The sequence below is a fragment of the Polistes fuscatus genome, unplaced genomic scaffold (assembly GCF_010416935.1).
Source record: "Polistes fuscatus isolate 324 unplaced genomic scaffold, CU_Pfus_HIC Scaffold25, whole genome shotgun sequence".
In the NCBI taxonomy this organism is placed as follows: Eukaryota; Metazoa; Arthropoda; class Insecta; order Hymenoptera; family Vespidae; genus Polistes; species Polistes fuscatus.
The window spans coordinates 375142-392055 of record NW_025113102.1 but is presented as its reverse complement, the minus strand read 5'-3'; the positions used below and the strand labels follow the sequence as shown (position 1 = coordinate 392055).

General features: G+C 35.8%; 1 protein-coding gene across 1 annotated transcript in view; it reads right to left on the bottom strand.

The window, feature by feature from the left end:
- Positions 1–16914, bottom strand: part of LOC122518578 (pituitary homeobox x) — a 27980-nt gene extending 11066 nt beyond the window's left edge. Inside the window, 3 exon segments of the mRNA XM_043637589.1 lie at positions 1473–1726; positions 3564–3764; positions 15499–16914. Of these exon segments, the coding sequence (XP_043493524.1) occupies positions 1473–1726; positions 3564–3764; positions 15499–15805 (762 nt within the window). The 5' untranslated portion in view covers positions 15806–16914.

Genomic DNA, 16914 nt, shown 5'->3' with positions numbered 1-16914 from the left:
CATGCTTTCGGCTCCCCCATTTTTTCGCTAGATGGATTTCTCATCCGCTTATGGATTCCACACCCACGTTCTCTCTCTCTCTCTCTCTCGATTCGACCTAACCACTCGAGGGATTGGCCAAGGGAGAGACCGACTAAGATGGCTGACGATTCTTACAGTGATACGTGCTTTGCTAAAATACTCGAAGAATATAAATACCAATTCATACATGGAGATATGCGTATGAGATATATTTGTAAAATATATTTCAACACCTAGCAGAAACTATGATTACAATTCTAATGTTTTATGAACCGTTTAGTTAGTTTTGAAATTTCTATTTAAATGGATAGGAATATCATCCCGTGAAGCTTTCTATACATATATATATGTGTGTGTGTGTGTGTATATATATAGAAGATAGCAAGAATCTTGCTTTTGCAGAGAGTAACAGAGGAAAGGTAGGATATGAAGCTTTCAGAATGAGAAACGTCCCAGAGGCGTTACAGTTTGCGAACGAACGAACGATGCCACACGGTGCACGCTCCTGGGATTCTGCAGCAGCATTTTGGTACATGCCGTGTGGAGGACTCTGGCGGGAACACCGTAGCATGCTATGTGTGCTTCTATAAATCCACGAGGGCTTACTCGTGCAAAGCCTCCCTCGTGGCTCGCGCAAACCCATCCTACACCCCCTTTGTCCTATCCCCACCCCCTCTTCCCTTACCATCCCCCACCAATCTTCCGTCTCAACGTCGTCCAACTCCCGTAAAACACGTGACCGGCAACTTGGACTCTTATTTTTCTTCAAGCTACTACTAACAACCCTTACACAACAAGAACACCTTTTCTATATTTTTTCCCTAAAAAGAAAAACTCATTGTTCGAATGGTTTGTCCAGTCATCGAGAAAAAAATCATAGAAAATTCCTACAAGCGTGTTGGTTGCTTGCTTTTAGGGCCTAGAGGAGGAGACCCCTCCCGTTTCTTACCTACTCTAACGTGGCCTTGGTAAAAACTCGGAAAAATATTCCCCTGTTGTCGTTGTAATCGATACTGTGACTGACTACTACTTCACGCCTCAATGCAACCCATTGTACCGTTCTTAGGTTAGACCCTTATTTCTGTGAACCCACGCGAGATATAATACTTCAGCTCTTATTTATTGACAATGAGTTATAGAATTAATATACTAACCGTAGATTGTCACGCGATTAGAAAAAAGAACAAAATATTCAGGAAGTACTCGAACTGTTTTAATCTATTTTTTTGTTTGTTACCAGGATTAATAAATACTTGTTATATATATATCATGATAACATAATCGGGATTCCACGAAATCGAACGAAGATCGTATCGTTTTATATTACACATGCATACTACATAATATGTAGGTGTGTAAGTGTACATGTTTAAATATCTCATCGATCGAAATCATGATTCAATAGTTCGATTATGAGAATGGAATTCGTGTTTGAAGATCATCGGGCTTACCCTGACTCGAGCTTCCGTCAAGTGCGTCCACAACGCAATTTCTTCTCTCATGGACATATCCGGATATCGGTTTCTCATAAACGTGGCCTCCAAATCCTGAAGTTGTTGAGACGTGAAGTGTGTTCTCTGTCGTCTTTGACGTTTGTTCTTCTTACCGTCCTTGTCATCCGTGTCGTTCACTCCAACAACACCATCGGGAGATACGACACCACCACCGGCACCCAACTCGTGTTTAACTTCTGTTAGTCCAATACCTGAAAGTGTTCTGGCTTCATATTCTTTTAATATTAACACGTTTCACACGTTCCCCTTTTTATTTTTATTTTTTATTTTGTCAAGGGTCTAACACGTTTTCATATTTCTTTAATATAAGATTTAATAATCAATTCTATCATAAACCTTACACCAATAATCTTCAATTATTAAACAAATATCAATTAAATTTCATTGAAAAAGAATGAACGGAATTTCTTAAAATTCCAGCAAAGGAATTTGGTAGAAAATAGGGGTAAAAGGAAAAATAATACGATCTAACAATAAGATAAGGTCTGCTGGTAGGATCTAAAGTAACGATCATAGATCACGTCAATCGTTTGACCGGTAATCTCTACCTCGACAGTATGATACCTTCCCTCCCTCTTTCCTCAGATTAGAAAGAAGAGGAGAAGAGAAGAAGGCGGGTCCTCTTTACATATGTGTGTGTTTGTGTGTGAGTCATGATTGCGACAGTGACAGGTGAGGGTATTTCATCCCTCCGAACTTCCCTCCGAACTTCCTTGCTCGAATTGACAGGCACGTGATTGATTGGTTCCCTTCTCAAAGAGTACCGCTATCAGTGCACGTTAACTATCTTTCACCTAGGAATCTATGTGCTACTCTAACTTTTTTTTCAAACTTTAACTCGAATTAACTGACCCGAACTTGACCGATATTTTCACGAATTATAAATAAATCCACTATATTAATCAACAACAACAATAAAAACAACCTAGCAAACGTTGTATTGTTAATTATTGTTTTAGATGACTAAAATCAAGTAACGTGAACACGTAAAATGAAGATAGGTGCTGTTGACATCAGAAAAGTGGTTAAATAAAACGTTTCCTAGATAAATGACACGAACTAATCGAAAACAAAATTTAAAAAAGGAAAGTTAATTATTTATCGAATAATTTTGATCGACAATCTGTTCTCGAAACCAAAATCAATTTGGATAAATAACAAATAAAAATGGAGAAAGAAGAAGTAAAGTGTCGAAGAAAAAAACAGAGACCCTAAACATTCAACGTCATGACACGTTGAACAGTTGCCATCTCTCTCTCTCTCACTCTTTTTATTTCTTTCTTTCATTGTCTATCTTGAAGAGATAAAACTTTAGGAAAGAGAATGCGTTCAGTAATCTCCACCTATTCCCTCCTTCCCTTTCTCCGGAACGTGCTGGACTCGAAGAAGAGTTGGTACTCGGGATTATAAAGTGCGAAGTGAGAGATCTGTCTCATCCCCAGCCCCACCCCTTACCCCCACCACCCCAGTGTTTGTTGTTAACCAGAAAGAGAAAGAGAAATAGTAAGAGTAAGAGTAACAGAGAAAGCTGTGGAAAGTCCCTCGCAAGGCTCCGAGGGATATTTCAATTTGCTGGGATTTAAAAGGACGGCTAGTAGAGATAGAGAATGAAAGAAAGAAAGAGACAGAGAATCGGGCTAAGTGCCGAACAAACGTGCAAACGAACACGAGCTTGAGATTCTTCAAGGAAAAGTAAAAGAGAGAATAAGTAGAAGAAGTAGAAGACTGATCTTCCAATTCAGTCGTCTCTCTTTTCATTTTCTTTTTCTTTTTTTTTTCCCAAACTTCTCTTAAGATTGAAAATGACGAGTAGGACACCAAATTACATCTTCCTTCAGAAGCATACCCACGTACAATAATCGTCAGAACAAATACTCGTCGAGGATCTTTATAACTTGAAATGTGTCTAACGCAAAATCTCTGTTTTCTGTCTTCTTCTAAAACCATGGGGGAAGACGGGGTGAAGGGGGAAGGGGGATCACAAAGAAGAAAACAGGCAATAATCGTCAAGAGTTAACCGAAACAAACCTTTTTGTATGTTCGGCCTGTGCGTGGTATTTGTTCGTGATCTCGGTTGAGCCGTTGAAAATCCTCCTGACTGTGTCATCGTCGAAGTGACACCAGGTGTACCAGGATTGCTTCCACCCGGTGTATGTGCCCCGTGACCCGTTGAATCGAGCCTTGCCAAACCACCGTTCGTTTCATCTCGGAAATCACTCTGCGCCCATACTGAAATTCATAATTCACAATTTCTTGCAAGGTCTTCTTCTTCTTCTTCTTCTTTTTCTTTTTCTTTTTCTTCTACAACCTTTTTCAAAGTTTTATACTTCTTTTGGCGCGCTTTCACGGTTATGCGCGCGCACACCGACGCGAAAGTGAACGGGATGAAGTTAGCCGCGGTACTTACGATGCGCGCGCACAGCGACCACGAAATTAACAACGCGAAGTTAGTCGATAATTCTAACTTGTTTCTTAAACCATCGGAACGTATAAGTACCGTATAATAACCCGCAAAACATCAAAACCCGCCAAAGAACACCCGTAGATATTTTTTTGTTTACATTCATACGCCCCCGCACAAATCTACACATCATCATCATCATCATTCTTTCATCTTTCAATGATATACAAATTAAAATCATTTACCCCACTAACACTTTCATATTATTACTATAAAACAAAATGTCAATTTGCAATAAAATAATATTCATTTGTTTTATCGTGCTCGAGAGAAAAACAAGAAACCTGGAAAACGAAACGTTTAATGCGGAAACACAGATTGGACGAGAAACGTTTCAAAATTACGATCCGAGCTTGTACCTCGATTATTTATCTACTTCTCGGCATAAGAGAAAAAGAGACAGAGAGAAGGGTAGGGGAGGGAATGGAGGGGGGAATGGAAGGTTGTCAGAAGAAAATAAAAGACATTTTTCTCTTTCCGTGGCTGTTTTGGGGCCCGGGCTGGTCCGGGCCGACCGTGATATTACAAGGAAAACAGAATAAGTGGGGGGAAGTGGAGGGGGAAGGTGAGAGAGAGAGAGACAGAGATAGGAGGACTGTCACAAGCATCCAAGCACAAGCTGCTTGAGAAGTTAATCGTCCCGCTCGTTTAGTTTCCCTCCGTTTAGTTATATTTGGTCTCGACGGGGGCGGGAAAGGGGAGGGAAAAGAGGAGGTTCACAATTAGTCGGCGCATAACTCGTTCTGATTTATTGCTACGACATTTAGCCGACCGCTCGAAGACGCTCATGTCATTCTTCCTCGATACCGCCAACTCATTCTCATTCTTTCATTCTTCTTTTTCTTTTTTCTTTTATTGTTTTATTTTTTTTTTGCTTTCTTACTTTCTTTCATCGTACCCCTAACGAGCGTACGTATTTAGAAAAAGATGGAAGAAGTTAATTTTTGTTGTTTTTAGTTTGGGAAAAAATATATTCGTGCGGGGGATTATCGTTCGATCGAATGTTTTTGTTTTTTTTTTGTTTAATCTTTTACGAATACAATTTTAATTTATAATTTTTTTTTGCAAGAATAATAAAGTTGTGTATTCTTATGGTGAATATTTATTTAGCCATACTAATAAAAACGAACAAATTGTTGTGTAAGTCAACTACGAAAATCAATTTGAATAATCTCGTATTTGGAATAATAATAAAAAAAATAAATAAAAAAGAAAAAGAGAAATATGAATACATAAAATGAAGTTGTATGGGAAAGATGTAGGAAGTCCCGCTATCATTTCGCAAATATGAATAGGACGACTTAGATCCCCGATCTTAGGACTTCAAACATTTGAACACACAAACAGATCGATTATGTTGAACGACACATATATTACAAGATGTTACACTGTCGGCTTGTTTGTAAGAACGAACCTACGAGTATAAAAGAAGACACGTCATCTTTCTTGATGTTATCCGACAAAGAAGATTCACGTTTTCTCAAAGGTATAACTTTAACCGATTTATCTGACAAGAACACCGAGAAAATGTACGAACTAGTTCGACATATTACATTGATATTCTGTATTTTTTTATATTTACCTTCGATTTATCTCCTATCTAAATCAATATTATTTACGTTCAATGTTTATAAATATTTTCTCTACTTTAATCGAAAAGAAAAATTAAAAAAGAAGAAAGAAATAAAAAGTGAGGGAATATCGGAGTTGTAAAACTGCGAAACAAAGTTACAAAAAAAAAGAACAAAAATTATTTTAAGATGAAAAATAATTGGAGGTGAAAATGTAAAGCTGTTTTTTAATAAACAAAAATTATTTCAAGATAAAAAATAATTGTAGGTGAAAATGTGAAGCTAAGTTTTTTTTAATAAACAAAAATTATTTCAAATGATCATTTATTTGAAATCATCAATTTCGTATTGTTTTGACGAAATATAAAACTAAAAGCCGAGAGCATAGAAATCCTAAGACTATCTTATTCTCTTTCAAAGGCTTGTATATTATTTTAAGATTAGAGTTAATCGCATAATCTAGCATAGTGATCCGTGCGAAGCTATTTCGTGCGAGCCACCTCTTCTACTCTTCCTTCTCTCGTAGTAGGAAAATTTATTAGGGTGCATAGTGTTGTTGTCTCATTTCCTTATATATATATTTTAACACCCTCTTGATATAAAATTCGGACCAGTTGAAAATGGTTGTAACAACAAAGGAAAACGTGGGAATGCAAAAGTCATCGAATTATTAACAAATGTCGCGACAGAATAAAAGATATCATCGAATTCGAATAATCGTTTTTATCTTAACTAATCTTTTCGAGATACGATCGCAAATTTCTTTCCGATATCTGACTGATTCCGATTGTCTCAAACACGTTGTAAAAAAAAGAAAAAAAAAAAGAAATGAAAATTAAAATACGATACAACGAAATCAAATAAAATGCCATGTACGAATTCGATGATAAAAATGTTAACGCAAATTTTATTTCTCTTATCGCGATGATATATTGAAATTTTTGATCTGATTTGAATGATGATTAAAAAAGAAAAGAAGAAAAGAAGAAAAGAAAGAAAGCGGAAAGGAATATTTCAAATTATTGCGAAATAATCGTATTTTTTGTTTTTTTTTATCAGAAAGAAATTAGTATACTTTTGTTCTTAGGAACAAAAACAAAAAAAAAAGATAATGTGGATAATAAAATAATATACAAATTGAAGTATCCACGAAATGAGAATCTTATTTCCGATATTTTCATTTTCTCGACACGGTTTTCAAAAATATTTTACATATATCAATCATTTTCAAATTTAAGTATTCCCCAAAAAATATATAAAAATGATTAAAAAAAATAAAAATCGAGACCCAATTGATTTCTTCGCGTATCAAATGAAATCTCGACAAACAAAAAAAAAAAATAAAAATAAATCCATTCTCTCGACGTGACACGCGGGTTTGACACGATTTTCGACAGAGAATTTTCAACTCTCGAGTAAAAGAAAAATAAAACCATGAAAAGGGAAAAAAGTTTGGTTGGGTAGGACGACAGAAGTAGTAGTCCCTTTCTCACGTAGGATTTTCCACGAGGAGGGTGGCGTGTGGTGTTGGTGTTGGTGTTGGTGGTGTCTCGTTGCATTTCTTCGCACATGTGGTTTTTTCGAAGGAAGGCAACAGCATCACGAAAGTGCGTACACGTTTGTTGAACGGGGGACAAAAGGGGAGTGCGGGGAGGAGGGATTGGGATGGTCGTTCGAGTGAGAAGGATGATAAATAAATAAAGAAAAAGAGTACGAAAGGGAATGAAAGGGAATGACAGAATGAGAGAGAAAGAGAGAGAAACAAACGGACGGACGGACAGAGGGACAGAGGGACAGGTTGTAATTCACAAATTTATTACTTTTAGCCAGTCTCTTGGGGTTATTTTATGCCAAAGACAAACCGTTTCTCTATCTTTCTTTCTTTCTTATTCACTCACTCACTCACTCACTCACTCACTCACTCACTTATTCACTAACTCACTAATTCACTTGAGCAAGTTGCTTGAACGTATGCACGCAGGCAGGCAGGCAGGCAGACGTATATTCAGAGATAGAACACAAATACAGATAGTTGAAGGGAGACTAACGAATATCTCAGCTGCTTCGGCGCGTTTTTACATTCTCGTTGGATATATTAGTGGGTACGCTAATCCTTACGGATTTTATCCGTGCGGCTGCTGTGCACCGCGAATGAACCAAACCAAAACTTCCATCTCTCTCTCTTTCTCTTTTTCTCTTTCTCTTTCCGTATCTTTCGGTTCCCTAACCGTTCCCATTTAGTTTCCCCATCATCGGTTCTTGCTCACCGATCGAACGACTTTTTATTTGCTACCAATTTTCTTCTTTCTTTTTGTTTTGTTTTTTTCTTTTTGAGGTTATACTTCTTTTGGCGCGAATTTTTTTCCGAGCGACACTACGAAGTTTGTCGGTATTTTTACGAAGCGCGGCAAAGTGATTTCAAATTTACAGCATGAAGTTGTCTTTTCTTCTTCTTCCTCTTTTTTTTTTCTCAAACGGGTCACCCATCCAAGTACCAATCGTACTCAGCGCTGCTTGACTTAAATGATCGAGCGGGAAGTAGTTCTATCACCGCGCCATGACAGTTGACGCATAAAATATTTCGATATATCTCCTTTATATTTAGTGTAGACCGATTGAAAATATGTTTTCTTTCTTTTTTTTTTGTTAAATAAATAAATAATAATAATTAGTTGCTTATATGTTCTCATACTTCCAATCCAATATTTTTTTCAAGTTATTTTTGAGGTTATATTCGTTTCGGTACGCCAAAGAAGTATAACTTCTTACGTGCGTACATAAGTACACACACCAGTTTTTTTTATTCTTTCTTATATATATAATAATAATTATTTTTCTTTGAAGTTTTTTTTTAAGTTATTTTTGAGGTTATTGAGGTTATGTTCGTTTTGGTACGGCAAAGAAGTATAACTTCTTACGTGCGTACATAAGTACACACGCCAGTTTTTTTTTTCAATATTCATATCACTTAATAATTATATTATAAGGTAAGAAATAATTGGAAATGTTTATATGGTATACGTATCGTTTCAATTAGATTTTATATATGTAGGATAGTAATGTATGTGATAATATTTGGTAATAATAAATTAATAGTTAATTCTACTAAATAAAGTATGAAAAAGTGATATCTTTTTAACACGTCATTATATGCTAATAATTTTTATATATATGATAAATGGATTTGATGATAAATGTTTCTTAACAACATGCCAAGTAAAAATTGAAAATAATTTTAATAATCGTTGACCCTGCCCAATGAGAAGGTAATACTCGATCATGAATAAAGTTACACGTGGTATGAAATTATATGAGTATATATATATATGAATACGTGGGTGTTTAGTGGACCGTGACACGAAGAAGAAGAAGAAGAAGAGGGTTAGCAAAGGGTCGCTAAAATATCCATATCAAGCAGCTGCGTTCTTACAGCAAAGCTCGCACGAAATTAGTCACTCGAAGAAATTTCTTATCCCTGCAAATTCCCATAACTCTTGCGAATGTCTTTATCGTTGTTGCGTTGTGCACCCAGGAGAAAAAAAAGAAAAAAAAAAGAAAAAGAAAGAAAGAAAGAAAACAAACTACGATTAGAAATTTTACGAATAATTCTTAATGACTCTGAAATATGATAATTTTCTAACGATTCTCGGATAAGAAAATATTTATTATTTAAAAAAAGAAACACAAGAAAAATAAATAATAACATTAAAACAAACGGTAGCCAAACAAAAGTAATTTGTAAGTTTAATATTAAAATTATTTTAATATTGTTAAAATTAATGATAGTAAATTTCTATTCGACATTGGAATAAATTTTAGTATTAAAAATAAATATGCAATTATATTATATATAAAAAATATATTATATATTATATTATATATATTATATATAATATTTTAAAACAATATTTAAATATTGTTAAAATTAATGATAGTAAATTTCTATTCGACGTTAAAATAAATTTTACTATTAAAAATAAAAATATACAATTATATTAAATTAATTATATATATATATTATATTTAATATTTAAAAAAAATATTTAAATATATTAATTCAATTATCAGATTCTTGCATACATTCAACGCAAACAATGTGAACACGAATTTGAACTGCGACAATTATTGGATGACGATAATAATTATCAAAGAGAATATTGTAAAGGAAAAAGGACCCAAAAAAAAGAAAGAAAAGATATGTCTGATCAGTATTCAACATGTTTTACCCTAATACGAACACGTATCCACTGTAAGGGTCGTAACAGAGGCAAAGTGTGTCACGTATGCCCTGCCTTTTTCGAGGAGTTTTCTCAGATGATGGACGATCACAGCCGTGGAGCCAATAATTATTAAAAGCGAACAGTTCCCTTCCCCTAACACGAAAAAGAAGATAAAGAGAAGGAAGAAGAAGAAGAAAAAGAAGAAAAAGAAGAAAAAGAGGAAGAAGAAGAACACGAGGGAGGAATTGAGGGAATTGGGAGGGCTTGGTGAGGTTGGGAGGGTTTGGGAAGGTTTGGCGACGTTGGGGGAGGTTGGGGGAGGATTTTGGGTGGGGTAAGTGGGAAGTTTAAAGTACGAGCACCGTATCCAGGAGCACCTGCGAGAAAATTCGAAACTACCGCGCTTGCTGCTCGTACCGTCTAATCTTCTAATCCTTGGCTTCCTTAGGAAGTCGTTTATTAGTAAAGCTAAACGTCACGACTGTCTAGGACCTCTGATACAACGGAAACTTTCTAAAAACTAAGAAAGAAAAAAAAAGAAAAGAAAAAAGTATTTCTATTTCAAAATTTCTGACTAACGATTAGAAATATATGTGTGTGTTCTAAACGATCATAATTATCCTATCTTTATTTCTAATCTAATTTTAATTATCTAATTATTTTTATATTATAGGATTTATTACGATAAAATAAAAAAAAAAAAATATATATATTATTAATAATTATAGATATTATTATATTATTATAATATAAGATATTATTTAATATAATTATTTAAATTGTAATTAATAAAAAATTTGTAACATAGTAGCAACCCATTTCCCCATTGATATTTCACAATTTGCATTGAAAATTATAATCCAATTATTATTTTAATATATATTTTAATGCATTCATTTGTATGAATTATTTGTTTCTAATTTAATAAATAGAAACTTCAAATAATACTCTCCCTAATTTTTTCTTCTTTCAAATTGATCTCTTTATTTGTATTTATATATTCGTTAATATGTTTGTGTGTGTGTGTAGATGAACTCGTCGGGAAAATTTAAAAATGCTTATTGGTCGGACATGGCTCGTTAAAACTTGTCAAGCAATTTGTTTAGTTTCAACTTGATGCTAGGAACACAAGATGGGGTTCTTCACATGGAAACGATAAGTAATACGAGAAGGAAGAAAGCGCCCCATGGATATTTTTTCTCTCTCTTTCTTTCTTTCTATCATTCGTTTTTCCCTTTTACACCATTGACAAGGATATTTTAGACAAGTCTGCGGGGTGCATTCTGCGAGTTTTGAAAACTCCAGACAGTCCGGCGCTATTGGGTTCTATTTTTTTTTTTGTTTTTTTTTCTATTTTAATTTTCCATTCTATACTTCTTTCCGTAACGTTTGAACAAGAGGATAACATTCCTGACCAATTTCCATAATACTTTTGTCATCGTTTTGAGATAAGTAAAAAATGAAATAGAAAATATTATTTTATGGGATTTGTTAGGATAAAATAAAATATAAATATAAATAAAAAAAAAATAAAATATAATATATAATATATAATATATATGTATATAATATAATATATAATATATGTATATAATATAATAATAAATATATGTATATAATAAATAATATAATATGTATATATTTATATAATAATTTATATAATTTATGTAACTTTATATATATAAAAAAGGGCAACAAATAACAGGAAGCTGTTGGATACTCCTAAAGAAAATACTAATTCTCACGTACTTATTCCCATTTATATTTTTTATTTTTCTTTTTCAAATTTCTTCTTCAACTTTTTTTTTTTTGATCATCTTTTCTCGATGTCTTTTGAATTTGTTCAATTCTCACACTTAAAATAAGAGAAAATGTTACACCAACGGATCACACACGTGAAAAGAATTCACACGACTGAGTACACAAAATCGCGTTAGTGAGGTAAAGACAGGGGGGAATGAAAAAAAAAGAACACGTGAAGGACGAGGAAGAGGAGGAGGAGGAGGAGGAAGAGGAGTAACACGGATCGGACCGGCAGCTGAGATAATGGGAAGGAAATCAGTTCATTTCTATGTTGATCCCAGGCACGGTGGTGCGGTTGAAAATAAGAGTAGCACGTGTGTTAAAAGAACAAACTCGATCGGCACGGTGTGATCGAGAAAATCGAGTCTCGGAAAAATCGTGTTCGGGTTTTTTCATGTTAAATACATTCACCGCGGCAGCTGTAAAACGATCTACGAAGAAAAAGAAAAAAAAAGAAGAAGAAGAAGAAGAAGAAGAAAAACTCGTGAACGCGAAATCACGGCGTACAACAGGGCCGTTAACAAAAATGTTGGAAAAAAAAACTATTCCATGAGATAATTTTTGTAATACGTTTGATATTTTGAATTTCCAAAAGATAAATGAAACAGAGAGAAAGAGTCAGAGCTGAAAATATTAGATCGGATACCGATAGGCCACCGTAGAAGAAGTTGTAAGTTTAGTGGTAGGAAAATAACTATCCCTGCGATCCCTTGGGATCTTGGGATGTGGCTAGCCAAGCAATTTGTCAACACCATTAGTCTGGGCCAGCCAAGGGTTGACTTTGGCGCATCTGCCGACCGATCGCAAGGCGCCAACCGCGTTATACACAATAAAGGGGTAGTTAATGACAACGGGGGTTGCTTCTGTCTCTCTCTCTGACTCTCTCTGTCTCTCTTTCATCTAATCGAAGACCCTTAGATACCGTATGCCAGCCTGTTGACAAAATATTGTCCCTGGCACGATCACCAAACTTATTTTCTCAACGGATTTCGCAGAGAAAAAGGGTTCGATCTGCCGATCGGATTTTCATATCATATCAGTTAACGATGATCAATCGTCGAACGAACCGATCTCTTTATTTCTTTTTATCTCATTTGTCGAGAAGAAAATAATTAGGTGAACAAATTGTTGATTTGACTGCAACGGGGATAGGTGTGTAGATGCCATTGGTTGTCAAGATGAAAATAATTAGATGAACGAGTGTAAAGGAAAGTAAAGAAGTCGTTGATTTAGCCGGCGGTAAGTTGAAACGATGTAGGATCCGCGGTTTAAAGAAGTTGTTGGTAAAAAGAAGGTGTAAGGGTTGGTGGTAGTAGGGGGGGGAGACGAGTAGGTGTAGGGATAGAAGAGGTGAGATGAGGAGAGGAGATTGGGGGGGAGGAGGGAGACTAAAGGGGTCTTCCTCGAAAGCTGAAACTGAAACGGGGATAGGTGGGATGCCATTGGAATAAGATCGGCTTTAGCCGCAGTGTCGGGTTCGAGCCCCAGGATAAGTCTGCCTTATCCCGATAAGCCGGTGAGTTAATGAATCACAAAACAGGTGGTGGCGCTACTGCCGAGATCGTCTTCGTCCCTGACTAGCTGAGTTTCTCAATAAGATCGAACAATATTTTTCTCGGAGTAGATATAAATGTAACCCGAAGAAAAAAAACAGGATACCCGACGACAAACCTGCAATTTTTTCCCCGATGGTTCGAAGATCGAAATCAATCGTTGGAAAACATTAACCAATTTGATCGACGCTTCTCGATGAATTTTTATTTTAAAACGGTTGAAGTAAACGCGACAAGATTCGGCCCCCCTTTTTTTTCTTTTCTTTTCTTTTCTTTTCTTTTTTATACTTTTGATTATCTTCAAGTTGGTATCTCCAGTTTGTGGAATAACACACACACGACTATGGGTGTGGTGGCCTCCTTATCGTGGTGCTATTCGTACGAAAATTTTTTTATCTCATCGTTGGTCGTCTCCGTCGTCTCGCACCTGACAAGAGAGAAAAAAATAATACAAGGCCTACGACGACGTTGTTTTATCGCACGAGAAACTTCGCTTTAACGTCTAACACGAATAAGATGATGATGATGATGATGGAGACGAGAAAGTAGATAACTCAGTAATATTAATTAACTGTGTGTGTGTGTGTATATAGTAAAGTAATTATTCGTCTAACAAATAAAAGTATGAAATTAACTCAATCAAACTCAATAAAAATTTGGTTCGTATGATTTTGATCGGATTTAAAATCATTCTCGACGATCGACCGATCGAAATATTGAATGACTGTTAACGAATCTTTCTTCCCGTTTTATTTTATTTTTCTATTCTATTTTTATACACGAATATTTTGTCCCTGAAATTGATGGGCAGTAAACTACTGCAATCTATTTTCACCATCAAAAACATATACATATTATCTCTGTTTGTAGTACGGTAAGTTTGTAATCGTCGCCAGATAACCATCGTCGAATGTGTCGAGTCGAAATGAAGAGAATAATATGTAACGTTGCTGTGATATTATTACACTCTTATTTTTACTTATCATCTATAGGTTAGGTCTCGTTTAGATATCACTCGAGTACAATTTTCAAATTCGAAAAATTACGTACAATTAATTCATTCAAATGAAATTTGCATTGAATTAAAACCGAAAAAGAAAATGTAATAAATTTTCCTATTTTCTCAAATTGTACCAACCCCCTTCCCCCTCCCCCGATATTGCACGATACCGATACTCTTTGTTGAATATTGAATCTGAAAAATCTGCTTAGTCAGCAACAAAGAGTCCAAGAAAATACATTTCGCGATCCGGAAAACCAACACCGACGGCTACTTATCGGTTAACGTCGAATAAACGTGACGTTTGATAATATCGAGAATTAACAAAAATTAAAGCGCAAATGACGGACGACGTTTCTTACGAGAAGATTGCAATTCGATATCTGTTTGAATCGATTGATACAAAAAAAAAGAAAACACGATGATTAACGACTTTAATCGATAATTAAGACCTCAAATCCGATCGAACAATGAAATTTATTCATCCCGTCGAAGATTTTTATTTGAAAAGAAAACAAAACAAAAACAAAAAAGATATTGTTGTGTAGAGATATAAAATTGTTTTGTTTTTGTTTTTTTTCATTCTTTCCTTTCTTTCCAAATCGAATGAAAAATTCCTATCGATTTCGAGATTGACGGATTAATTGTTGTCAGACAAATTAAAAGAAAAACACAAAACCTTAGAAAATTCGCGGACACACGCGGAAGTAAGAACAACGAATGATCTTAAAAATGAGAGAAAGAGAAAGAAAGAGAGAAGAAAAAAAAAAGAGAAGAAAAAGAAGACGTGGTATTAAAAGTAAAAATACCTTATCTGGATTATCTCCCGTTATCTTTAACGCGTCCTCCGACAATCTGTCACTTTGGTGAGAAACGACGAACTTGTTCGAACGACCTTTACCCCCCCCCCTCCTCAACAAACCCCACCCCACCTAACGCATTAACGATACAAACAAAATTAAGAAATTAGTCTCCAAAAACTGCAACCCTTTGTACAAAGTTCTCATTGACAAAGTGTTGCACGTTATGGAAACGTTATGGGATTGCAGTGTTTGTCGATTAGTTTAACAATTTTTCGATAAAAAGAAACCTTTTGGTATGTAGATGGATTTACACCCCCTGCCCTCTGCCTCCAGTCCCTAGTCCCCTGTTCCCAGCCCCCTATGATCAGCCCCCTGCCTCTTTTAAGAAACAAATGTTATAGGATTGCAGTGTTCGTCGATTTGTTTACAATTTTTCGATAAAAAGAAACCTTTTCGTATGTAGACGGATTTACACCCCCTGCCCTCTGCCCCCTGCCCCCTGGACCCTTTTAAAAAACAAAATATGAAGTAGTACTGTTAACGACTCACCACGTTTAAGTTTCTCCAACGGTTCGTGATGCAACTGATGACTAGAATTGTGTAGCATGGTAGTAGTCGCATCGTGATGGGAATTACCATGAATGTCGTGATGATGCATGCTACCTTGAAGATGATCACCGTGCAGTCCAGCCATGGATGCTGCCGCAGCAGCGTGCTGATGATGTTGAACGGATAGACTAGCGTTGTTGGTGACGAGATCTTGGAGGCAGAGTTCCGCGTTTCCGGCGCCTCCTCCGCCTCCTCCTCCGCCCCCGCCGGCGAGCTCGAGGCTCCCCCCGCCTCCGCCCCCGCGCTCCATGCTGTAGAAGGTTAACGTCGTGTTGGCCCTTTTCACCAACTTTCGCGACGAATAATTCGGCCGACTTTATGCGGCCAATCAACTTTGACTTTGATCCCGCCGTTAGGACGAGATTTATTTAGTTTCTTTCTTTCTTTTTTCACGTGTTTTTGGTTTTTTTTATTTTCTTTTTATTGTACACACAATCGTGCGTACGATCAGTGTACCGTACTCTGTACCTTTTTTTCTTCTACAATTTGAATGGGAATCGAATGAATCTTTGTTGGATTCACCCCGTCGGCACTTAACTTTCAGAACTGTTGACTCATTTTCTAAGCGAAATTAACACCGACGGAATTGTTGATGTTTCCTGGCACCGACGGCCGACGGACGACGACGACGACGACGACGACGACGATGATGTTGATGATGATGTTGATGAATCGATTCGAGATTTTGCGTGTTTGATTCGTCGTCTTGCTCGATTATTTACTTTGTTTGTGCGGTTTTGTTTCTTTGTTTGTCGATACAATCGGATAAAATAACACGAACGAATGTGATACTTTGCTTATTATTTATCCAATCAGTTTATTCCCATTTGAAATTTTCCAAGCAGGGATTATCTTCATAAGCAGCAGTTGGATAATACACCGAATGAAATTTAGTGTCTATTCCTCTTGTTAATTCTTGGAATATATATATTTATATCTTTATCTCACGAGCACCATCATATACTCAACAACTCACTCTATTCCTTTAAACGATCACCATGATATATCTTCCTCGAGATGTCGGATAACAAGCACCCGCGTTACGCGCGTTACGTAAGTTAATATAGAGAAGAAGAAGAAGAAGAAGAAGAAGAAGAACAATAAGAAGAAGGAATAAACGTGTGTCAAAGATAAATGATAAATAAGTTGAATAGATAAGGAAGGAACAAAATTAGGTAAATCAAGAAACCATGAAGTGACACTAGAGTAGATGAATTGGTATCGAAAATTGAACGCACAATCATTCGTGTCAACTCGATCAAGAGGAAGAAGAATAGAAGAAGAAGAAGAAGAAGGATGGATTGATAGGAAAATGAAGTAATTTGAGGTATCGGAACGGAAGAAACAAAAATGAGAAAG